General features: G+C 49.6%; 1 protein-coding gene across 1 annotated transcript; it reads right to left on the bottom strand.

The window, feature by feature from the left end:
* Positions 1-61: 61 nt before the first annotated feature.
* AMBP (alpha-1-microglobulin/bikunin precursor) lies at positions 62-18,133 on the bottom strand. Its single transcript, XM_005580988.3, has 10 exons — positions 17,927-18,133; positions 16,363-16,505; positions 14,722-14,798; positions 13,786-13,902; positions 12,684-12,785; positions 9,559-9,605; positions 2,603-2,684; positions 1,348-1,515; positions 850-1,023; positions 62-205 (listed from the first exon to the last, which is right to left on the bottom strand). The coding sequence occupies exons 1-10, from the start codon at positions 18,041-18,043 to the stop codon at positions 174-176; spliced, it is 1,059 nt and encodes a 352-aa protein (XP_005581045.1). The 5' UTR covers positions 18,044-18,133; the 3' UTR covers positions 62-173.
* Positions 18,134-25,972: the final 7,839 nt, after the last annotated feature.

Raw genomic sequence — 25,972 nt, 5'->3', positions numbered from 1 at the left:
TTTTTCTTCCCTCCGCCACCCTGTTACATTTGTGATGACGATGAACAATGAGGACACAGAATTTCAGGAGTTCACAATTTAGTTTTTATTTGAACCCAGGTTGCTTGGCGCTGCCTGCTACAGGACCCCTGGACAGACACTGGCCATCCTCTGACTTGCAGACCGGCCAGTTGTCAGTTGGAGAAGCGCAGCAGCTCCTCATCCCCTGTGGACACAGAGAGACTCAGGGAGGGGTCTGTGGGCAGGGACACTCAAGGGAGGGAAGGCAGCTGTTGCCTGGGGCCAGTAACCTCTGCTTGCTGATGATTTATCTCCAAAGGGCATTCCACGAAATGATCAGCTTTTTTTTTCCTCTTCTGGTTTACCGCAGGTGCCATTTTCCAGTGGGAAAATCAAGGCACCAGCATCTTGAATAGTTGCTGTTCCCTGGAATGCTATTACTGTCATTGTATCGTTGTCGTCATTAGTAGTAGCAGTTGCTGTTAGCTGAGTACTAACTCCGCGTCAGGTACTGGGAAGGCTGGGAGGCAGGTGCTTTGTCCCATTTTACAAGAGAATACTGACACTCAGATTGGCACTTGCTCAATGTTGCAGGCGCAGAATTAGAACCCAGCTCTGCACCACTCCTCAGTCAGCCCTGCATACCCTCTGCCAGTGCCTGGCTAGTACCTCCCCAAGGCCCAAATCCAGCTGGGGTAAGGCCCCAGGCTCGGCCCCATTTCAGAGAGTAGATGGGCTGCACAACAGAGTCCAGAACTCAGCTCTCCAAACCCCTACTCCTCCCGGGGCTCTCCCACCTCGACTCCAACAGCCCCTCAGCCCAGCCTGGCACCCTGCAGGGCTGCCTACCATCACCAGGGACACCGCAGTACTCTCTGCACTCCTTCTCAGAGTAGAACTTGTTCCCGTTGCCCTGGCAGCCCCCGTAGGTGAAGAGGACGCACTTTCCCTTGACAGCATCAAATGCCCAGAGTTGGATGAAGGCTCGGCAGGGGCCCCGGACTATGGGGAGATTGCAGGCCGCTGTGGAGTGGAGAGAGGCATGGAACATGAGAAACCCTGTGACTGCTGATCAGACATACATGAGACTGCGGAGCCAGAGGGCCCTGCTCATCTAGAACACCTCATCCCTTTTTGACAGATGGGGAAACTGAGGCCCACAGAAAGAAAATGATTTGCCCGAGGTCCTCCACATCCAAAGGTGGAATTCCTATGATTTCAGGAAACTGCCTGGAGTTCTGCCAGTGGAATGCCCTATCTTAGCTACCTTTCCAATTCACAGGTGGTTTACTGGAGGAACAGGGTCCTGAGGGTGCAGAGTGCACAGGGGTGGGGGCCCGCACTCACCCACAGTTCGGCAGGTCTGCAGACACTCCTTCTCTGTCATGAAGTTGTTACCGTTGCCCATGCAGCCGCCATACTGGAAAGTCTCACAGGCCATGGACGTGCCATTATAGAAATACCTGCTGGTCATTCCCATGCAGGGACCGGCCGAGTGGCCCAGCTGGCAGGAATCTAGGGAGGGGCAGACCAGCAGCACTGACCAAGTGTTGACTGTGTACCCATTATCAGGCTGGGCACTTGATATGTGCCATCTTATTTAAGTTTCACTAAAAGGATTATCAACTCTTTTTAGATAAGCCAACTGACTCTCAGAGAGGTGAAGTAACTTGCCCAGGATCACATAGAGCTAAGATTCAAAACCCTGTCTCCAAAACCAATGCCCGTTCCACTCCATGTCATGGGGAGTTACCAGTGAACCACAGGCTCACTGTCCCCCTGTATTGGTCTTGTCTGCCCCCAAACTCTAATAGTAGTTGATAACATATTCACCAGCACCCACACTCGCCAGCCTGATCTTTTCACCAAGTCCCACCCACCCTGCCTTTGCTCCCATTGTTCCTTGCCCCCTAGAATGCCACCCTCCATAAAACTTTACCTGGATGCCTGGACACCGCGTGACTTCCCCTTTATCCATGAAGTCCTCCTGATCCCTTCACCCCACCAACCTCTCAGCTCCCCCAGCCCTTTAGCTGACCCTTCCTTTTGGGTCCATCACCTTCTCCCTTGGATGCCTCCCCCACTAGACCAGAAGTTCCAAAATGACACAAGTGGTCTATATGATCCCAGTGCCCAGCACAGGGGCTGGGGCAGAGCAGGGTTCAGTGTTTGCTGATTAAGTTGGAGAGGAAGTTGTTCATGAACACTGTCAACTGCACAAAGCATTCCCATGTCCCTCCCCAACTTGCTTCTACAAAAGCCCTGACGTTCAGCCCCACAGGCTATTATCCCATAATATGGATGAGGAAACCAAGGCTAGGAGGCCACACAGTCATACAGACAGGGCAAGAACCAGCTTCTCATCATGGAGCTGACAGATCTCAAGCTCAGGACCATGCTTCTTGCTCCTCTCTCTGCCCCCACAACCTCTGGCAGAGTGCAGAGTACTTGATTTGCCTTTTCTCAGTCTAGCCCTTGAGTCTCTAACAGATGAAGAGACTGCAGTGATAACAGCAGCCAGCGTGAGTCAACTGTCAGCCCTTCCTTTCTGGAGTATGGCGGGGGGGATGTGGGGGGCGGTGAAAAGGCAGGTGTTCATTACCTTCTTTCTTGGTGACATCAGTTACCAGTCTCCCACCCCCTGATCCTTCCTCTTCTTGGGGTAGCACAGCCCTCCGGGCTCTCTGCGGGGGAGAGAAAGAGAAGAAGCAGTTGCAGACCCCTTACCATTATTGTCTCCTGTAACCCTGGAATATATACATGAACAACTTGCTTTGGGAATCAGGGTGTAGGTAGGAACACAGCTCCTAGACTGGTTAAAGGACTGCTTTCCCAAAAGTATCAACCTGAATTCCTGAATGGGCATCAGAGGACAGATTTCTGATCTGAAGTGAAATTCAAAACCATGAGGTATGACAACAGCCCCATATCCAACTTCTAGTTGAAGTGCCTAAAGGAATATAGTAATGAAGAAAGGGTATCTCCCAGAGTTTGAAACCAGGGGAGAGCAGCACCCTCACACTAAAGATGTGAAGGCATTGGTGCACAGCAGAGCACAGGTGCAACTGGTTTACAGGAAGTGCTGACCAGATCATCATCAGCTGCTTGCAGAAAAAAAAAAAAAAATTCCAGAGAGAAAGAAGGGACCCTGGAACTGATCCTAACTCCTTATTGTGGTGGTGGGGACTGCAGAGCAGGGCAGGTTGCCAAAGCTGTCAAGAGGGCCTCTGGGTGTAGAGTCCCTGAGGCAGGATCCCAAGGCAATTATAGAAGAGATGAGCAGGAAACTGCTGGCCAGTAGGCAGTAGCCCTGCCCACAGGTGAGACCTGGAACTTGAGAAGGTAGCTGTAGTAATCTCAAAATTTCTCATCACCTTTTCAGGGGCAACAGAACACTGTGAAAACTGTCAGGGACTTTCTCTGTCTTCCAGACCAGTCTTAAGCTGGTGGCATATAGGCTTTCCTTGATGAGGATAGAGAAATGGAGAAAAGTCGTGGGACAAGTTAAAAACTGCAGCTGCCAGAATTGGGTTGGGCTGAAGAAATACCCTCACTAAATGGGAGATATTCTGGATCTTCTGGAATTCAGGTTGATGGCAGTAAGAAACAGAAGAACACTTAAACCTTCCCTGAAATTCAAGATGATATGCATCCAAAAAACAAAACCAACCAAACAAAAAAAGATAGCATACATTCGTATAACAGGAGCCTACAGTGATGGAAATGAGTATGTGAAAGTAGAAAATTGTTGAACATTAAAATGATGTTGAATTTAACCACACCATAGAGATGATGAAGTGCAGTTTCTATGCTATGGGAAATAAACCCACATAATAGGATTTCCAGGAGAGAAAATCAATACAGAAATAATAAAAGAAAACTTTTTTTGAGTTGAAGAAAGATTCGAGTTGCCCAATTAGAGGGAAAAGGGGAATCCGGCAAAATTAGTGAAGAGCTCCTTCTTGGACATTCCTAGGGACAAAGAATAAAGAGCCTGGTGGCCTTCAGAGTAAATGACAGCATTTAATGACAGAAGCCCCAGAGCAATATCTGAGGGTTTTAAGAGGGAAAAGATTGTAACCCTGGGATCCTGCACTCATCCAAACCACTGGCCGTATGATAAAACCACAGAAAGACATTCTCAGCCTTGCAAGGATTTAGACATTTGCCACCCATGTATCTTTCCTGAAAAAATTACTTGTAGACATAGTCCCACCAATTGAGAAGGGAATCTAAATGCCAGAAATTAAAGATGTAATGGCAAAGAAATAATGATAAGGTATAAAGCCAATAAAATATAGAGTTAAATAATAAATAATTGCTAACATGGTTACGTGATTTACTGGAAATATTTAGAAACAATTCTTTTAAAAAAATAAAGGTAGAAAATGTAAACAATTTCCGATCATATCCACAAAAACAGGTATGGGGAAAAATCTGAAAGGATAATCATGGTGAGAAACAGGGGAAATAGAAATGTGCTATATTTCACTCTTTTGCAAGGGGAGTCATTAGCTGTGGTTTCATTCTTGACATTGATAAAGAAATACAGATTTACTTGACATCTGAATTAAAATAGCAAATTGAAACTCTCCTCTAGAGTTCTCCCCCCAAAACCTAATATTTAGCCAAAAAAATGAGTTTAAAAGCATAACCCCAGTCCCCAAATTGTCATCAGTATCACTCAAACAAAGAAAGGAGTCCCACTTAAAGCTAAAAACTTTAAAACTGGCAACCAAGGAAAAAAACACAAGACATTTTGGAACTGAATAGAATGGCTCAGCTGTGCCCTCCAACCTCTAGGCCTGGTATGTCATCAGATTTATAATTTTTCCTAATACTTCTAAATCCAGAAGGAGAAAATTGAGGGGCACTCCATCCTTTCCTTTCCTGACAGAGGAGTAGTGAAAATGCCTTTTGGAGAGAAAGGAGTAAAAAGCAAAAATGGAGTTCATGGAATGGGAGGAATAGCAGTAAAAGTTCCAGGGCTATGCAATTGAGTGCTCCAGGACACGTTGCTGTGGGATGGATTATATCACACCAGCCCCCCCTCTCCAGGGATAATGGGCCCCATCCAGAACATTCAGCAGTCCTTCCAAACAGAAGCAGAGGAAGGATGTTATGGATTGAACTGTGTCCCCCAAAATTCATATACTGGGGTCCTAACCCCCCAGAACCTCAGAATGTAACCTTATTTGGAAATCGGATTGTTCAGATGCAACAAATTAAGATGAGATTATTAGGGTGGACCCTAATCCGATATGAGTGGTGTCCTTATAAACAGGGGCGATTCGCACACATAGAGAACTCCCTGTGAAGATAAAGGCAGGAATTGGGATGATGCTTTTAACAAGCCAGGGAACACCAAAGACTGCTAGCAAACCACCAGAGGCCATGGGAGAGGCACGGCACTTTCTCGAAGCCCGCAGAAGGAACCAACCCTACCAGCAACTTGATCTTGGATTTCTGGCCTCCAGAACTGTGAGACAGCGCATCGGTGTTGTTTAACTCCCCATTTGTGGTTCTCTGTTATGGCAGCCCCAGGAAACACACAGATGGTATTCAGACACGCACGTGCACCTCGGGGCAGCTCCTCACCCCATCGCCACCCCCACCATTTCCTTGGACTTTACAAAAGTTGATGAAACATAAAATACCCAGATCTTACACTAAAGTAGGATGGGGCTGGGGGGAGGTGGGAGTGGGCTCATATTTATTGGGAAGAGGGCCAAGGAGTAAATGGCACTTCCCACTGTACCAGAACAAACAGAAAATCTGCATAAAGCTGACTAAGAAGGAGCAAGATGAAGAGAAATGGTACAGAAACTACCCAAACCCACTTCGGAAGTGAATAAAAAAAATAAATAACCTGAATAAGAGAAAGAGCCTGACTGTGGTGGACACTTTCATAAACTGCTTGGATTCCCCTCAGCAATGGATGTACTTCCTCAGTCGCCGACGGTGCTGCTGTCAGACAGCTCCCAGGGGTCAGCCTGGGGACTGTGGCAGCTAAAGGAGTCGTCTCACCCAAGGTCATGCCCACCTCCCAGACTGATCAACACAGGGGTATTAGGACTCAGCCCCTTTGCAGCATCTTGGGACATCTCTGAAGTATCAGAGGTCCCTGTGGTGTTGGCTGAGGCATTGTAACTGCATCGCAGCTCGACTGCTTCCTCTGCCCAATCCTGCCTTCATGCTTTCTCCCCTACAGGTGTTGGTCCTGGGGAACCCAACCTGTGACACCAGAAGAAAACAGAACTCAAGAAACAGAAGGAAATTCCTCAATGCCTTCAAGCTATAGAATTACTTAATTAGAACATGCATTTATGCGCACGTGTTTGTGTGTGTGTGTGTGTGTGTGTGTGTGTGTGTGTAGAGATGGGGTCTTACTATGTTTCCCAGGCTGGTCGTGACTCCTGGCCTCAAGCAATCCTCCTGCCTCAGCCTCCCAGAGTGCTAGGATTACAGGCATGAGCAAAAACAACAGAATAAGATGAAAAGAAGAAATCCGAGCCTACAGAAACAAATTGAGAACCAAAACTACATAAATTCAGAGCCGGTGAATAAATTAGAAATAGAAATAGCAAGGAACAGAATGAAATGACTGTCTGCAGAAGGAAATGACTGCTAAAAATGCAATGAATATCATAGAAGAGAGGCTGGTAATAATCCCAGTGAATGCAGATGGAAACGACAAAGACATGAAAGCAACTGGGGAGAAACTAGTAGATGTGGAAGGCAAAGATGCTCCCAGATGCTAAAACAAGCGTTCCCGAGGTAGCAAAACCCAACAAAGGGAATGGAAAATAAACTCAATGATACCAAGAGAGATATCCCTCAAACACAGAAGAAATATAATCTGTACATGAAAAGAGAACATTGAATTCCAGGATGTATAATAATAATAATTATTATTATTATCATTATTATTATTATTATTTTGAGACGGAGTTTTGCTCTGTCACCCAGGCTGGAGTGCAGTGGTGCGATGTCAGCTCACTGCAACCTCTGCCTCCCCGGTTCAAGCGATTCTCCTGCCTCAGCCTTCCGAGTAGCTGAGACTACAGGCATGCGCCACCTCACCCGGCTAATTTTTGCATTTTTATACAGGCGTCATGACCCACCACACCTGGCCCAGGATGTATTTTTTTAAATAGAGACAAGATCTCACTGTTGCCCAGGCTAGAGTGCAGTGGCACAATCATAGCTCACTGTAACCTCGAACTCCTGCTGGGCTCAAGCAATACTCCCTCCTTAGCCTCCAGAGTTGCTGGGACTACAAGTGCCACCCACCGAGCTGGCTAATTTAAAAAACAAATAAAAAAACAAACACTTTTTGTAGAGATGGAATCTCACTATGTTGCTCGGACTGGTCTCAAACTCCGGACCTCAAGTGATCCTCCTGCCTCAGCCTCCCAAAGAGATGAGATTACAGGAATGAGCCACTGCGCCCAACCCCCAATAAATTTTTATACCGAATTTTCAACATCAAGACAGGTTTTGTTAAGATGTTGATTTTAATGATAAAGTTTTCCCAGGCATCTTAACAGAAGAAACAAATTGCCTACAAAGAGAAGAAATATCACACGGGTCTCGGGCTTTTTCATAGCAATAATCAGCACTTGAGAACAATGGGGTAACATATGCAAAGTTCTAAGGGAAGGAACACACGACCCGAGATTGTTGCAAACAAGCAAAATGGCATCAAATATGAAGGAAACTGACAGACCTTCTCAAACATGGGAGAATTCATGGACTGAAACACTCATGAACCCTCCTCAAAAACACCACCTGGCAAAGAAATGGCACTAATTAAGAGAATAATAGGAATAAATAACTCAGGAACAGAGAAGCTGTGGTTATATTCCCTAAAGGTAAGAACAGAATCCACTAAAATAGAGAACTACTCCTAAAAGATGGGATTATGGAGACAGAGAAGACGGGAATGGTATCGATCTAGACAATGAAAAAGACAGAAGAAAGAAGAGTTGCCACAGAGTTTCACTCTCAAAGAGAGTGCTCCTGTCTGTCTTTCAAATCACGGAGACAATAAATATACTCTTTAAAAATATACAGTGATGGCAGCCTCTTTAATGTCTTTTTACCACCTTGACGTTAGAAGAATCTTTAAGACATAAATCCTCTTGTGAATAAATATTTATTTGAAGTTCAAGAACTCCACTTCAGTTTCCTTAAGAAAAAATTCAGAAGGCCAGGCACAGTGGCTCATGCCTGTAATCCCAGCACTTCGGGAGACGAAAGTGGGTGGATTTCCTGAGGTCAGGAGTTTGAGACCAGCCTGGCCAACATGGCAAAACCCTGTCTCTACTAAAAAAAATAAAATAAAATAAAAATTAGCCAGGCATGGTGGTGGGCACCTGTAATCCAAGCTACTCAGGAGGCTGAGGCAAGAGAATCACTTGAACCTAGGAGGCAGAGGTTGAAGTGAGCCAAGATCATGCCACTGCACTCCAGCCTGGGTGACAGAGTGGGACTCTGTCTCAATTAAACAAAAAATTCGAATAAAACCACAATTAATGCTTTTAAAAATTAGAAATAGCACTTGTAACATAATCCCACTTAATAACAGTATATCTAAATTTGATCATCCATTTGTCCTTTTTTCTATAAGCCCTTTATCCATATGTGTAGCAAGATTCCAGAAACTGTGTGACTGCTGATAGTTTTGAGGTGGTGAGATTTTAAAAAAAAAAACTTTTACTTATCTTTATACTTTTCTACATTCCTTTAATTCTTCATAATGACCATTTATTAGTTTTGTAAGATCAATAGTCATTTTCTTTTAAAATATAGGAACAAATACCTAATGTGTTAACTGTTAATTCCACATAGGAACAAGGACATTTGGTCTTTTTGTGGGGGGTTTATAGTTTTGCAATTTTCAAGAATATTTTTCTAAATAAACATATATATTCATAGATATACACACATAGATATACACACACATATACCCATGTACATACATACATCGGTAGAATAGGATATATGATTTTCCAAATAATCAGAGAAAAGAGAATGAAGAACGTGTAATCAATATGGCAAAATGCAGGAAAATAAAAGGGAAGCGTAAGAAAGCCCCAAAATCAGAAGGCAACATAGGAAAAGAGATGGTTTGAGAAGCTGCTTGTTCTCAGGTTTGCTGATTTTTAGGAACATCAATTGATTTATTTTCATGGACTGAATATCATTATTTCATTATTATTACTATTTCATTATTGAGTGTTGTACTTCTTTTAGACAGTTTTAGGCACTGTGCTAAGGACTTTTCTGTATGTCATTAAATTCTACCACAAGCCTGGAAGGTAAGTGTAATTATCCCGTTTCGAAGATGAGAAAAGTGAGGTCCAGATGGATTGGCAACTAGCCCAGGTGGCAGAATCAAGATGATTCTGACTTCAACACTCATGCCCATCACTGCCTCCTCTCAACCCCTCCCCATGACTCTGCCTCCCTCTGCAGCAGGATCAAGTGTGCAGCATGCCTGGGGCAGAGTGGGGTGGGAAGGCGTAGGATGGGGTCGGGGGATCAGGCACTCACCGGGATTAAGATTGGCTCTGGTTCCTGCTCCCCAGGGACACATTCACCTAGGCCACAGAGCAGGAGAGAGGAGTGAATAACAGGACCAGGCTCAGGGGCCATCCTAGACCCAGATTTGTTTCTTTGGTGAGCACCGTGCTGGGAACTTGTCATGCCTTAGTCCACTTCGTGAATGGTCCTGCCTGCGTGGCTTGCTCAAGGCCATTCACTGGAAAAGCAACGGACTGGTGACTGAACCATCATTACCATCTGTCCACCCCACCCCACCCCACTAGCATCATTTTATCGGCATCATGGCAAGAATAGCAAGAGCTAACACTGAGCATTTATGAGCACAGTGCTGTTGTGCTTATTATTGCATTGCCTTTTACAGCAACTTCTAAGGAAGGTGTTATTATGCCCAATATACAGATGAGGGAAATGAGGCCCTGAGAGGTTGACTAGCCAGAGGCCACACAGTTAAGTTTGAATCCAGGTGCTCTTGATGGCAGCAGTGGGCCATCCGGAGTGTCCGCTGCCATCACACTAGCTGCAGCAGGGAGGCACGAGGGTCTGTTACTCCAGACCCTGGCCCCATGTTGCCTTTCTCACCCACCATCATTGCAGAGAGGTAGTGGGGAGGAGGCTGACAGTCCCCGGATCCCACCTCTGGGAGCCCCTGGAGCCTGCCACCCTGGGGGCCGTCACAGTGGGGCTGGGCTGAGTCACCTGCCAGCAGGGGAGCAATACAATTGGGCAGAGAGGGCGCCTGGGGCAGAATTGGGCCCAGGGCATTGCTGTGCTTGCACACAGAGCACAGGGCTGGGCCTGGGGTGTGGAGCTGGGGCTATGCTTCGGGGGCCTGGGGGAGGAAATGGGAGTGGCACCCACTTCAGGGACCCAGCCAGTGGTGCAGCCACCAGGCCCACCCCACTGAGGGCACCGGGTTCCTGTGCCTCGGGAGGAGGCTCTGTGTGAAGCCACCGGGGGCCATGTCCCCAGGGTCCACCCCACATTGGGGTGACCGCCAAGCCTGACACTCTGGATGGCTGGGCCTGGGGCCTACAATCCACTCCTGGAGGCACCCTTTGGGCAGGGCTGCGAGCCAGGCAAGGGGAGCCTCAGGCCATCCCTGAGTGCTGCGGCCATGGAGGGAGCGTGTCACGATGTCACCCCAGCCCTAGACACCGGTCTGGGCCCACCAACAGCCCCTGCCCCAGGCTGCAAGGGGGTGCGGCTGGGGCTGCACACCCCATTGAGCTGGTGAGAGCTGGGCACTAGTGGGAGCCCTGCCCCTTCTGAGTTGGTGGGGCAGGAGCTCCCCAGGTGCAGCAGCAGCTGCGCTGCTGTGGCTGTGGACCCAGGCATGTCTGCACTCTCAGAGGCCCAGGAAGGTCCCCTGCCCACCGCAGACTCCAGGATGACTGCTCCCACTGCCTGGCTTCTCCCTGCTGTTGGTGCCTGCTTTATCTTGGAGCAAGAGCAGGTCTGAGCCAGGGTGCTGCTGAAGCCTGGACAGGTGTGCACACGCTCAGGGCAGTGCTGACATGCCAGCTCCCCGGTTGCCTCAGCCCCCTCCAGACTTTGGGTGTCAACAAGCATGAGAGGAAGGCCAAGTGGGGGCTGATGGCAGCTGGCACTGGCCTGGAGGCGCCCCTTGGTATGAATAGCCTGGGTGCCATGAATAGCAGCAGAAGGCAGACAGGCTCCTGAGTGGAAGGAGGCTGGTCCCCGGTGAAGCCCCACCTTCAAGCCGGGAAGGGCCTGAAGCCTGGGGGCTGGGCCACCAGTCCCATGAACCAGATGGGGAACTTGTGGTGCTTTTCCCTGGGCCTACCCATGGCTGCCCATGGGCCAGTCAGTACAAACTTGCACACAGAGCGCCCATAGAAATCCCAGACTCAGCCAGACTTGAGGAAAAGGACAGAGATGAAAACCCCAGGCTCAGCCAGATTCAAAGAGAGGACAGAGAGACAAGGGGAGACAATGGGATGACCTGCCTGCAGAGAGGAGACACCCACTCTAGGGCCTCCTCTCTGCTGAGAGCTGCAGCCTCAGCAGATGACCTGCCTGCAGAGAGGAGCTTCCCATTCCCGGGTCTCCGCTCTGCTAGGAACTGAACACTCATCAGAACAGCCTGGCTGCAGAAAGGAGCTGCCCACCCAGGTCCCCTCCAAGCTGTTCTGTTGCTCAGTAAAGCTCCCCTTCATCTCGCTCACCCTGCATTTGTCTGCATACCTCATTCTTTCTGGTCACGGGACAAGAGCTTAGGACCCATCAAATGGCAAGGCTAACTGTAACACAAACAGGGCTGAAACATGCCCCTTGCTCACCACATTGCAGGTGAAGAGAAGGAGAGAAATGCTGTGGTCCTTTGGGGAGCCCAGACTTGGGAGCTCCCCGAGCCAGGACTGTGACTCCCTCTTTGGGGCCCTGCAGTTCCTGGCATCTCCAAGCTTCCAGGCACCACTCCATTCCCTGGTGCCAGCTGAGAAATCTGCTTGTGGTACACCTGGTCCAGCCACACCCTTACAGAGTGCTGGCACCCATGCCAGCACCTGGAGCTGCCCACCCCATGGCAGCAGCCAGCATGTCTGACTATAGTGGCTGGACCCCACGCTCACTCATACACGCCTTGCCGCTTCATGCCTGAGTCGCAGTCTCCCTTGTAGGTGTGGGATCCAGGCCAGTAGCATGAGCCAAGCATAGCATAATCTACCAGGCCAAGTGGGTGGAACAAGCCCAGCAGACCCAAGCAAAACTCAGGCAAAGGCACCACCAGCCACAGAGGTTTACAGCCAGAAAAGCAATGCCCCAAGGATCCTGTAACACTCTGATTCCTGAGCCCATCCTCTTAGTCCCAAAACTATTTGCCTCCGAAGAGGTATCTATGGATTCTGGCTACAACCTCCCTGAGACACATGACAGTAGAATGAACACTGAACGGGTTCTAGTCTAAGCTCTGCTAAGAATAAGCTGTGAGACTTGGAGCAAATCCATTGGCTTCCCGATTCACTACAGAGGGGAGGCTGTGGCCCCTCTTTATCTCAGAGGATTATAGTAAGGACCCAGGGGCTGGGATGGTCTCTGGGGCCCACAAGGGATGAAGAGGGGACAGGATATTGAGGTAGGGGGTTGCTATGTACCTCGGTCAGCCATGGTGAAGATGGAGTCCTCAGGGATGCCCACACCCTGGGCAACCACTCTGAAGTCCTGCAGGAGGGTTTCCCTCAGCTGCGGCTTCCGCCCTGCAAGGAGGAAGCAGAGGAGACACCTAGAACCACCAGGTGCCTGGAGTGGAAGGGCCTGAAATGATTTTGCCCAGTGATTTTCCCTTATGGAAAATTTGAAAACTATTGATGCAGTTGAATCTATTCGATACACTTAGGGAAAGACAGGCTCCCAAGAGGAAGAAGGGCCTGCCTAGGTTCCCACCCAGGTCTCCTGAGTCCCCACGGAGGACTCTTCCCCCCCCCCTTTTTTTTTTTTTTGAGACGGAGTCTCCCTCTGCCACCCAGGCTGGAGTGCAGTGGCGCGATCTCGGCTCACTGCAAGTTCCGCCTCCCGTGTTGACACCATTCTCCTGCCTCAGCGTCCCGAATAGCTGGGACCACAGGCGCCCACCACCATGCCCAGCTAGTTTTTTTGTATTTTTAGTAGAGACGGGATTTTACCGTGTTAGCCAGGATGGTCTCGATCTCGATCCCTTTTTTTTTTTTTTTTTTTTTTTTGAGACAGGGTCTTGCTCTGTTGCCCAGGCTGAAATGCAGTGGCCCAATCACGGCTCACTGCAGCCTCAAATTCCTGAGCTCAAGTGACCCTCCTGCCTAAGCCTCCTGAGTAGCTGGAACTGCAGGCACATGCACTATGCCCAGCTAATTATTTAATTTTTCGTAGAGATGCAGTCTCAGTATATTGCCCAAGGTGGTCTCAAACTCCTGGCCTCAAGCAATCCTCTTGCCTGGCCTCTCAAAGTGTTGGGATTACAGGTGTGAGCCACAGCCCCCAGCCCCCACTGGTTCTTTTAAGGGCCTGGAGGCTGTGTAATTCTCTGGGCCTGGAATTTTAGAGATCAAAAAAAGGGAATTTCACCTCCTCCAGGGAGACTCAATGATTGTACCTTTCTCCAAACTGGAGTTTTGTCAGAAAGAAAAAGCAAAACTCCCTGCCCTTACCCACTCCACTGTCCATAAATCAATGTCCTCCCACCCTTAACTCCAGTGGGCACATCTAGTAATAAGCCATTACCGTAGAGCTTGGCAGTAATGGTGGGTCCATGACGGCGGCTGAATTTCTTGGTCAGGAAAATGGCGTACTCATCATAGTTGGTGTGGACCACATAGGACTCCATGGTTATATTCCATTCTGCATGGGAGGTGCAGGCAGACCAAAGGGATCAGTAGTCAGAAGACTGTTCTAGCTGGAGGTCTGTCACCTGTTTACTCACACATCATCTCCTCATCCATCCATCTATCCACCCGTGCCTTCCATATCTCCATTTATCAATTCATCCATATTCAGTCTCTCCCTATTCACCCATCTATATCCTCCATGTACTCATATTAATTCATCCACCATCACTCAATCCATCTATCCTCTCCATACATCAATCCATCTCCCTTCCTTCCTTCTTTCCTTCCTTCCTTCTTTCCCTTATCACTCCATCAATTTACCTATTAGGCAACTGACTGATTGACTCATTTATTCTTTACATATATTCAGTTACCAATCATTTCTTCTTTCATCCATCTATCCAGCCAAACATTCATAAGTTCAGCCCTAACACAATTGTTTGGCACATAGAGCATATTCAATAAACATTGTCTGAACTAACAAATAAATTCATGTCCAAATTCCTCTCTCACTTTGCATCATGCCCACTGTACATGGTAGATGCTTACTAAATTTTTATCAACTGATAGGAGGTGCCTAAGAAAACATGAAGGCTGGTGAAATCAGCACCATCACCCTACTCCGGGCATGGGCAGCAGGGGGGCAGGGAAGGAGAGAGGGAAGGGGAGGAGGAGAGGAGGAGAAGGAGGAGGAAGAGGAGGAGTTGTTTGGGGGAAGGCTAGATGACATCTCAGCTAAATGGGAGGAACGGTTACAGAGGCAGGGGGAGCTGAGGACATCAAGGTATTTTCAAGCAAAGGAGAGAGTGTGCATGTCTTCCACTCCACTTACTGGATTTGTGATAGAGAAACTTCCCGTCAGTATCTGTTTTCTCATAAGCTCCAGACATCTCCTCACAAACACCTTTCCTAGAAATGAACAAATCAAAAGGAAGGTCACTCCCGGTAGAGATCATCGTCCTGACACTCAACCCTCCTGCAGGGCTCTTTCCAAATGCCTTGGTTTTGGGGAGTCTTTTTGTTTGTGTGGTTTTGTTTGCTTTCTAATTTGGAAATGAACATCTCCAAAGGTCTTATTTAATCCTCACACTAGCCCTGAGAGACTCCCATTTTCCATATGACGGAGGGACAGAGAAGAAGAAACCAATCCGTGCCATCCTGCTGGCAAAGCCAGCACTGAAACCGCCTTCCTTAATCAAATCTACACATTATACTGACGCAGGAGGAGCTGGAGTGATGAATTCCTGCACTCATCCATGTATTGTTCTGTGTCTCTCTTGCCCCAGTTTTCTCATTTATAAAATGGGGATCATGATAGTTTCTACCTCACATGGTTAGTGTGAGGATCAACTGACACATATGTAAAGAACTTGGAGGAAGCACTATATATGTATTAGCTATTATTGCTACAATGAGCACTATTTATCCAATGGACACTTATTGGGCAGCACCTATGTGGCAAGCCCCGTGCTACATGCCAGGGATACATAAGAGCGCAAAACAGACCCCATCCCCTGGGGTTCCTGGAGCTTGCAATTGAGTGGGTCAGGCAGGCAGGCGAGAGGCAGATGCAGTCAGTGGGAGAAGTACCACATGGGGGGATGTGTGAGGTGCTCTTCCGGCACAAAGAAGGGCCGGTAACCTGAACCTGGGTGTCTGGGAGGGTTTCCTGGAGGAGGTGACATGAAGCCTGAGTTCCGAAGAATCCACAGGAATTAATTAGCCCAGGGAAGTGAGGAGAAGTGCTCCCAGTAAAAGGAACATCAGGCGCAAGGACCTGGAGGCGTGAGAGTTCCAGAACCGAAAGAAGGTCCACATGGGTAGACTCAGAGTACATGGCAGAGTGTGTGGCAGGGAGTTCTGGGTTCTGGGAGGGCCCTGGAAAGCCACATCAAGGGTTTGAATCTTACTCCCAGGGCAGTGGGGAGTCATGGAAGGGTCTCGAGCAGATTTGAGTTTTCAAAAGGTCTTTCTGGCTACTGGGTGAAGAGTGGATGGGGTGGAAGGGTGGAGATCAGAGATGGGGAAAGAGTAGAGAGGTTGTGGCAGACAACCAGGAAAGAAAGAGAGGTGGCTTGGACCAGGGTGGTGGCAGTGGAGAAGGGAGAAGTGAGCAGGTTGGGGGGATTTAGGAGGACAATGGGCAGGACTTGATGATGGGTGACAGGGGAGAGAGGAGCCCAGTTCCCAGGTTGGGACCCTGGGGAGTTGAAGTGCCCACACTGGGCTAAGGAGTGCCCAAGGGGGAGGAGCAGTTTGCAGAACAGGCACAGTGCTGGGCCACACTGCCCTCAGGGAATAGATAGGACACCTGAAAAGGGCGGTCCTGGTGGAGGAGAGTAGAGGGATCTGGGGTTCAGCAGGAAGGTCCTGGCTGGAAGCAGACATCTGCAACTTCCCAGGATGGACGGGGCTGGGAAGGTTGTGGGTCTCTTGGTCTCTCTCAGCTTTCTGGCCCTACCCCAATGCTCACCGCCAGCGAGTGCTGGTCATGCTGATCTCCGCCTCTGTAGCGCCTTCTCCCAGCACCAGCGTGCTCACTGTCATCCTGTCCATGATCTTCTTCAGCCAGGGGCAGGTGGAACCGATGGCCAGGTTGTACCACTTCCCATAGATCTAGGAGGCAGGCGAGCTCTGGGGGTCTGCACCAGTCTCAGACCTCAAAGCAGACCTGGCTGACATCTGCTCCCTGCCCTCCACCACCTCCTCCTCTTCCCCCTCCTCCTCCTCCTCCTCCCCCTCCTCCTCCTTCTCCTCCTTTTCCTCGAGATGACTTATCCTTTTAAGGGATAATGTCTTATGACTAATCAGAGGCCACACACCTTCAAGGGAGGACAGATCCCTAAGAGTGGAGTTCCAGGCATCACAGCGAGCCCGGAGAAGCAGGTGTGCAACTGGGGTCCCAACCTGCCCTGCAGAAGGGCTTACTTTATCGAGATGTGGGATCTTTCCATAGCTTCATCAACCACTGCTCCCCAAGAACTGGAGTCCTGTCTTTTACTCTTTCAGTGATGGGGTAGCCCCACCTCGCAAGGCAGCCCACAAACCCATGTTAGGAAGTATTTCAGAAGTGTGATGAACACGATGGGGTCATTCAGGACAGGCCTGCTGCCTCTTCCTCCTGAAAGCGCACAGGACAGCTAAAGGAGCCCTCAGGCTCCTGCAGAACAGGTCAATGTGCCCCACGTCCTTTGTGTCCCAGACTGCCACAGGGACCTGCTTCTCATTGCCCCTCTGCCACGACCTTTCCTTATCCCTAAAAGTAAACAAAACTCACACGACACCACAGCTAGAAGGTTCTGACATCCTTTATACAGACATGGAGACTGAACCGAAGATGGGCAAGGGTCTGCTCAAAGCCACCCCGGGATTTAGGGTAGAGTGGGGGTTGGAAGGCAGCTCTGGCACTCCACACTCGCAGGAGAGTGTCCTGCCCCAGTCCAGGTCTCTCCGTGTGCCCAAGCCTCTGAATGTCCCCCAACCCCATTCTCTGTCCTGCTCCACCTCTTCCCATAAGCCCCACATACCCAACCCGAAAGCTGCTGGCCACATGTCCACCCCGTGCCACCCCAGGTGTCTGTCCGCAGTCAGGCCGGATGTGGCAGGGGATGCAGGAAGAGCTAAGGGAAAGATGCTACAGGGAGAGGGGAGTCATTAGAGAAGGAAGGGCTGGGAGTGGGGTGGGCAGAGAGGTCTGGGCAAAGCTAGATGCCTGCACGGGGGCTGCAGAGTAGTGGCAGGCAGGACAAAGCCTTCTCTGGAGTGGGTTCCCATTAACACAAGGATTCCCCTTGGAGCCCACGAGGACAGTGCAGAAGGTGAGGATGTTTGACTCATAGAATGTCAGCCAAGAGGCCCACAGAATGGCAGGGGATAGAGTTGTCCCTTCAAAGGATCCCATAATCCCAGATGATCTGAGTAGAAGCCTGAGACCCCAAGACAGGCAGCACTTGCTCAGCAGGGCCCATCTGCCTGGAGTCCCCATCACCACAGCCACCCCACCACATCCACCCCACCACAGACAGCAGCAGCCTCACCCGAGAGACGTTGAAGTTTTCCTGCACTTGGATGTTGTCAGGTGGCGTCGGCACAGGGCCGGCACTCACTACCAGGCAGGCGCTCAGCAGCAAGAGCAGGGCCCCGAGGCTCCTCATGGCTCTAGGCTCCTCTGCCTTGGTGTATCCCACAGGCTCGGTCTAGCAACAGAAGGGCCACTGCCTCCCTGCCCAGGGTAGCTGTGAACTGAGGCTGGGGAAGGGGCCTGTGGCTTGTCGGTGACCTCAGTGTTTGCCCTGCTCGGCTGGGGCCAATTACAGCCCCAAGGCCAGCTCCGATCGATCCCTGTAGCCTGGCTGGGGTCAACAGTACCAAGAGGCCGGGATGGCTGCTTCAGAAGAGGCATTGGTCAAGCAATAGGGCCCTGGGGCACCAGGGTTGGGCTCCGCCCCCCCAAAAGTCCCCCTCAGATTCCCTACCTGTCACCGGGGTCATGCGAGGATGGGGAGTGACCTGGCCTTTCTGCTGAGTCATACCATCTGGACCTCACAGCCCTGTGAGCCAGCAGGTCAAGGCTGATTGGGCCCATTTCTCACAGGAAAAAACTGAGGCCCAAGGAGAGGAAGTGGCTTGCCAGAGACCTCAGGGAAGTCTATGGGCAGAGCCAAGCCCAGAATCCAGGTATCCTGTCCCCAGATTTCCTTCTCCAGCCCCCAGGCTTGTCCTAGCCTTTGCAAATAATAGAGACATTAAGAATGATGACTGTTACGAGCTTCCATTCACTAAGCACCTACTCTGTGCTGGCTGTGTACCAGGCACTTTACACGTGCCACGGGCTTCCAGGGAATCCCCACAACAAGCTTATGAAGTAGGCGCTATTTGTCCCCTTTACAGACAGAGGAGTTGAGTCTCCAAGAGTGAAGCGACCTACCCAGAATCCCTCAGCCGGGAGTGGAGTAGCTGGGAAAGGCGCGGTTGAGACCATGGACGTGGGAGCCAAGCAGCCTACAGTGGCACTCACTGCTGTGTGACCTTGGGCAAGTCACTTTGCCTCTCAGTGCCTTGGTTTCCTCATCTGTAAATGGGGATCATAATAGCTCCTAGCTCCTAGCATTGTTGAGTGGGCACCTGCAATGTGCTAGGACAGTACCCAGCATAGAATAAGAGCTGAGTGTTTGTGGCGGGTTGAACAGTACCCCCTCCAAAATCCATGTGCATCCCGAACCGCAGAAGGAACCTGATTTGCAGATGTGATTAGTTAGATGAGATTGAACTGGATGACAGGGGTTCTAAATCCAATGACCGGTATCTTTATAAAAGAATGGCAAGGGAGACTCAGACACAGGGACACAGAGAGAAGCATAAGGAAGATGTGCCGTGAAGCCGGAGGCAGAGATGGGAGGGATGCAGCTACAAGTCAAAGATCACCACGGATTGATGGCAGCCACCAAAAGCTAGCAAAAGGCAAGGAAGGATTTTCCCCCAGAGCCTTCAAAGGGAACGTGGCTCTGCTGAAAACTTGGACTCAGGTGTCTGACCTCCAGTGCTGGGAGAAGACATATTTCGTAGCAGCCCTAGGAAACTAATACGGTAGTTATTAAACTTAAGGTTTTATTTATTTATTTATTTATTTTTATTATTATTTTTTTGAGACGGAGTTTCACTCTTGTCGTCCAGGCTGGAGTGCAGTGGTGCGATCTCAGCTTACTGCAACCTCCGCCTTCTGGACTCGAGCAATTCTTGTGCCTCAGCCTCCCAAGTAGCTGAGATTACAGGTGCCCGCCACCACACCCGGCTAATTTTTGTATTTTTAGTACAGACAGGGTTTCATCATGTTGGCCAGGATGTCTTTAACTCCTGACCTTGGGTAATCCGCTCTCCTCAGCCTCCCAAAGTGCTGGGATTACAGGCGTGAGCCACTGCTCCCAGCCTACATTTAAGATTTTAAATGAGAACTTTTTAAAACCCAGGTCAGTTGTCTGTGTGCTCACACTCTTGCCAGCAATACCACAGGCCTATTAATTTCCCTTCTCCAGTGGTCAAAGCTACTGTCCTTACTTCCTCCCTGCTCTTGGCCTGGAACATTCCATACTCTCAGCCACCTCTCTGCTAGAGCTGGGAATGACCCCTTCAGGCAGGCAGTCCCAAGAATAAGACCCCTGCTTATGTGAGAATCGAAGGATTCCCCCATGTAGTCAGTGCAGAAACAAATGGTGCATCATGTCTCTTCTGTAACGTTCAGTCAGTACATCCCTGTTTCACTGGTATCCAGAACAAGCGTGCTTCTATTCATAAATGTGTTTCCTTTGCTCCGTCACCCTAACCTTGGCCAGTGATTGCATTCCCTTCTTGCTTTGGCTGCTAGGAAGCTCAAAGCCATGATGTAAGTTTAAGCACAGTTACTGTCTTGGTTTAGCTTTCTGGGACAGTCATCTTCCTGTTCCTTGTGTTCACAAAGTTTCTCAATCTTTGAGGTTTTGGTTAATGATGGTAGCAAGGAGGTGGTAAACCCCCAACTTCTCCTCTTTCTGCGTGACGTTGGGGGTGGCGTTCCCTCGCTAAAGACCACTTTCCTAATCTGTGAACTGAAGAAAACAGTTCTTGTTCTGTCAAGAGGCCAAGAGAGACAATGTGTGAGGAAGTGTTCTATAAACTGTCCACTGCCTTACCTGTGTGGTGGCTCAGGGTGTCTGTCTTTGGAGGAGGCAGGCCTGGTATAAGAATAAATAACAATGAACCACTAATAGGAATAAAGTCATCCTACTAAGCCTGCTTACAGTGCATGAAGATGGCTCGCTGACCTTCATGTTGGGCCGGCACGACTAGGGTTATCAGGCCCATCGTCCAGGTGGGAAGCCTGAGATGCGCAGGTGTGTTCAGAGCCCCAGTCCTAGCCTCTCTTGGACAGGGCTGTTCATTCAGTTGCACAGCCTCTCCTGGGGGTGGGGAGAAGCCCAGAGGAGAAGTCCAGGACGTTGATCTCTTCTCCTGCCTCCAGGAATGTTTGTGCTCCTGAGATTATTAACCAGAGCAAACTCAGAGAGTAAATGCTGCCAAGGGCCACTTGGACTTTTGACTGCTTTTTAAAAATTAACCTTGGGACACGAGGTTGTGACCAACAGTGGTCAGAGAGCTTCTGCCCCCTTTCCCTTCTGGCTGCTGGGGTAGGAGGATGGAGCCTTTGGGGTCCCTGCCCTCCTAGGAGGCCCAGGGGTCTAAGAGTCCACGGGAATTGCTAGGTTCTGAAACCATTTGGTTGTGGGGGAGGGTCTCGCCCCTCGCAGGAGACCTCAGAGCCTCAGGGGTGCCCAGTGCAATATGGAATAGAGACCTCAATTTTCAGATGCACATACTGGGACTCAGGGAGGGGATGGGACTTCGTCAAGGTCACCCAGTGTGTGGCTGAGTTGGGGCCAGAAAGGCCTGACTGTAGCACCCAGGCTCTCCCCTCATCATTTATTCTTGTGTCTACTTATTCTTTTGCCAAATACGCACTCCTTGTTTGGTGCTAGGGAAAGGATGGACATATGACAGGCCTCCCGGAGCTTCCTCAAGGCCTGGGATTGGGAAACAGACAAGGTGAGAAGACGATGAGACAGGATGTTTGCTTCAGTGATCGGGGAAGCAGAGGCCAGGACAAGGGAGTCAGAACCCAAGAGTAGGAGTCAGCCAGACAACAGCGCACGGCGGGGGGGTGGGGTGGGGTGCAGGGGGACGGGAGTGGGTTTCAGGCACAGGGAACAGCAATTGCAAAGGCTTAGAGGAAGAAAACAGAGGGAGAGAGATGCATTTGGAATCCAGAAAATAAAAATAAATCCACAGGTCTGGAGCTTGGGGACAGAAGGGAGTGGTGAGGAGGGTGGGGAGGTGGCTGAGGTCCAGTAGGTGGGACCTTGTTGCCGGGCCAAGGGGTGTTGTTTGGGAGTACACGGGGGGGGGGGGGGCGCTGGCGAGTTTTCAGAAGTCAAGGCCAACCACATAAGTAATCGGGAGAGATCCATCAGGAGGTAGCGTAAGCAGGAGACCCAGGAAAGTAACTCCTTAGGAGGTTTTCCAGGAAAAAGGAAGGGGCCAGGCCAGGGCACTAGGACCTGGTGACTGGACCTGCAGGGACATCGGGGACATTGACTGGGACTCAGACCAGAGGGTGTGGTCAAGGTTTGAGTCCTCCTCTGCCAATGGTGGAATGATAAGGTGACTTTCTCCGTGACAGGAGGCCTTGCCTCCAATGTCTGACCTTGTTCAGTTTCCACGGCCTCGTGTCACAGCCTGTCCACTCAGGGTCCCCATGGCGTGGCAGGAGGTGCACACCACCCATAACTCCATGACCAGTGGCGTGGAGGGGTGTTCTCACTGCCCTGTGATTTCTAGGCATCGCTACTCATCCCCACACCTCCGTCCCAAAGAGCAAATCCTCCCAGAGACTTGAGTCCTAGTCCTTGTAGCTTGCTGGGGAACAATAGGGCAGTCCTTTCCCTTCATGGCTTCAGAGTTGAAATAATAACTGAATGAGGGTCACTTGTGAAAATGCACCCCAAATGTGTAGATTTGTAGGACTCCTGTCATCATAGGCACTTGGTACCGCGTGCGCTCCAGCTAAGGACTCCACACATAGCTGGAACTGCACTGAGGTGTGAACTTCCCTTGTCCACCAGGGGGCAGCAGAGAACTTCCAGAAAGACCTACCAGGGTTTGCTCAGAGATTATTCTGTACAGATGGAGACAGGCCAGGAGCAAAGGCTCAAAGAGGTACAACGAGAGCTCGCGCCCAGGCTTCCTTGCCCCAAGCCTACTTAAAATCCCCTGCTGAGTATAAAACATTTGGCCTCTACCTTGCCCATCCCTACCCTGCTAGAGAGTTTGATGCTTGGTTGGGGCCCTTCAAAAAAATAGTTTTGCTGTGGAACTAGAATTGGGTGCAGTTGCTGCAGACCACAAAGGCTACAATAATTTTACTAAGTTTTTACTGCCTGCCAAGTCCATGCAGAGCACTGCAAGAGCATGTCATTCTAAATCCTCTATTAAGAATCCTTTTGGAGGCCGGGTGGAGTGGCTCAGGCCTGTAATCCCAACATTTTGGGAGGCCGAGGCGGGCGGATCACCTGAGGTCAGGACTTGGAAACCAGCCTGGCCAACAGGGTGAAACTCCTACCTCTACTAAAAATACAAAATTAGCTGGGCGTGGTGGTACACGCCTGTAATCCCAGCTACTTGGGAGCCTGAGGCAGAAGAATCATTTGAACCCAGGAGGCAAAGGTTGCAGTGAGCTGAGATCACTCCATTGCACTCCAGCCTGGGCAACAAGAGTGAAACTCCATCTCAAAATAAAAGAAAAAGGGAAAAAAAGAATCTTTTTGTGGGGTGGTGGGGAGGGAGAGCATCAGGAAGAATAGCTAATGGATCCTGGGCTTAATACCTAGATGATGGGTATATCTGTGCAGCAAACCACCATGGTACCTGTTGACCTATGTGGCAAACCTGCAGATCTGCACATATACCTCAGAACTTCAAATAAAAGTTGAAGAAAAAAAAAAATCTTATTCTGCTGATAGCCCTATTTTGTAGATAGGGAAACTGAAGCTAAGAGATCAGGTGATCATGTGTTGAAGGTCACCCAGACATTAAATTCAAACCAAGATCTGTTTCTGTTACACTTAAGGCACTCTGCTGACCCTATCTCTTGTCTCCTGGCTAGAACTTAGGCCCTGTTCTTTAGACACTTGGAATTGATGAGTCTCCCTTCATTGGACTCTTCATAGCCAAAGTCAGGCTTATTTCTCCCTTCCCCAGCCAAGGGTCATCTCAGTGTCTGCTATACCAAGTCCAGATCCTCTCTCCCTCCTTGGGGCCCAGCACTGTGCTGGGTGCATAATAGGTGCTCAGCCAACAGTGCTAATTGACTTACTCAGAACCATGGGGGAGATTTAAGTCAGGTCCCAAGAAGGACCACCCAAGCAGACAGCTGAGGGATACTGGGAAATTGGACTCACCACATCCAAAATCCCTTAACCTTATGTTCAGTGAATGAGCAAAGGAAGGAATGACTGGGCTACTCAATGGCAAAATTTATAAAGCAAAGACCCCTTGTTCTGTGGTGGCTTGTCCTTGAGTCATCAAATTTGAGTTTGTCTGTGTGTTATGGCCTGGAATACTCCCAAGGCGTTGTCCAGCATGCTGTGGTGATTAAGCAGCTGAACTTTATATCCAGACAGACCTGAGTTCCAGTCATGACTGTGACCCTTTCCTACCTGTTTGATCTTAGCTAAGTGACTTCACTTTTCTTTCTCTTCTGTTAAATGGGGTTAATAAGAGCTTATAGGGGTGTATGAGAATTAAATGATTAGAAGCATGTCATGTCTTTGCCCCTTGGAGAGAGCTTAGTCAATAATAAACACTGGCCCTGGGTCAGGGGTGTCCTTAGATGTTGTCAATCCAGGTTCCTGATTGCAGGAGTGGGTGGCTTAGCCTGGAGAAGCACTCCTGCCCTTATCATATGTGGAGCTCAGATTGTCTTTGAGATCAGAGTGCCCTGAGGACAGAGCTTGTGGCCCAGGATCTAGCTCCTTTTGCACCCCTGAGGAAATGGTTACTAAAGAATAAACTTCCAAAGGCCTTGTCTGTGTCCAGGAAGGGGACACAGGCATATTCCTGCTTGTTGCAGGCCAATTTTATTGTCCATTGAAGCAGGACCTCCAGGGACCTGCCCCAACTCCTGGCTGCCCGAGTTGATGCAACCCAGCATCTCTGAAAGGACTAAAATTGTTCTTTCCTGAAACCACAAGGCAAGCTGAGCTCTCTGGAAATTCCCACCGGCCTTTCTTCAGTGAAGACAAATGGATTTCTCTGAATCAGTTGCCTTGGAAGGGCAGTGGGAACTCTTCCCTGGCTCTTGCCCTTGGGCGACAAAGTCCTTCTTTCCACTTCTTTCCCTGGAAGAATCTGTGTTAGGAGGGTCTCCCTGGAGGAAGGAGCCAGCCCAACTGGACGTCAACAAGTTCATGAGTCTGTAATAATGGGAGTCCAGAAATTGACACAATTCCTCCCCCGCAAGTACAGAAATGATAGAATGCTTGCGCTGAAAGCATCCATTGGTAATAATGACAGCAATAACAACTAGCATTTATTTAGCACTAACCATGTGCCAGGCTCTGTTCTAAACAGTTTATACGAATTCACTTCTAGTTCTCACATCATCCGCTGTGAGCATATATTAACTCCTCATAGGGTAAACCAATTTTATCCCCACTTTACAGAGGAGGAAACTGGGGTTCAAAGAGATTCACTCTTTTGTCCAGCCTCCCACAGCTGGTATGTTGGGCAGATAGAGGGTGAGAAAGGGAGAGGGTTTGCCCAAAGTTCTGTAGCCTGGAGACCACGGAGATGTCCTGCGTCCACCCAGGGCCCTGTCCCGTGGACAAAGGCTGGGCTGCAGGGCTGCACTTCTAATTGTCTAGATTCCAGCTCAGGCACTGGGTGGTTTTTAAAGAATCCCTTTGGTGTTGGGGTGATGAAGGATCCACCACCAGCGAGGAGGTTTAGAAAGTCCCTTCCTCTGCTTCATCAAAGTGCCTCTGCGTGGTCTGGCCTTGCTGTGTTGTGCCGGGCTTTGGTGGAGAACAATGTCTCCAGGAAAGCACCCCAACTGTCCTCAGGGGTTCCTAAGAAGCTGATCCTCTACCTGTACTTCCTCTGTGGTCCCACTGGGTGGCACCTGGCTTGGTGGTTAAGGCCAGCCAGGTTCAAATCCTGCTTCTGCCACCTACTGGCTGCGTGACCTTGGGCAAGTTCTGAGCCCCTTCCTGCCTTGGTTTCCTCACTGCAACATGAGAATACTGACAGTACCTACTTCTCAGAGTTGTGAGAAATGAGCGAGTTAACACACGGCAAGTGCTGGGAGCAGTGCCTGGCACCAGATAAATTTGCTAATTGCTATTATTTATCCCTTTGCCTCCTGATTGTCGCTTTGCTTGTCCTTTCCTCCACTTGGTTGGAAGCTTCTTGAGAAGAGGTCATTGGCGCAGGGTCAGGTTGGTGTCACTTGTATCCAGCAGAGGCGGCCTGGCCTTCAAGTGGGGGCTTAGTAAACA

This window comes from Macaca fascicularis, chromosome 15, assembly GCF_037993035.2.
Source record: "Macaca fascicularis isolate 582-1 chromosome 15, T2T-MFA8v1.1".
Lineage (NCBI taxonomy): Eukaryota > Metazoa > Chordata > Mammalia > Primates > Cercopithecidae > Macaca > Macaca fascicularis.
This window is presented reverse-complemented; position numbering and strand designations above follow the sequence as displayed.

Bases quoted from the DNA above. Each gene is read 5' to 3' on its own strand.
- AMBP (XM_005580988.3), bottom strand. From the start codon at position 18,043: ATGAGGAGCCTCGGGGCCCTGCTCTTGCTGCTGAGCGCCTGCCTGGTA. The intron at 13,903-14,721 runs GTAAGTGGAGTG...CCTCCCATGCAG, and splicing joins GTTTCTCTATCACAAATCCA to AATGGAATATAACCATGGAG. The intron at 12,786-13,785 runs GTAATGGCTTAT...TCCTCCTTGCAG, and splicing joins CATTACTGCCAAGCTCTACG to GGCGGAAGCCGCAGCTGAGG.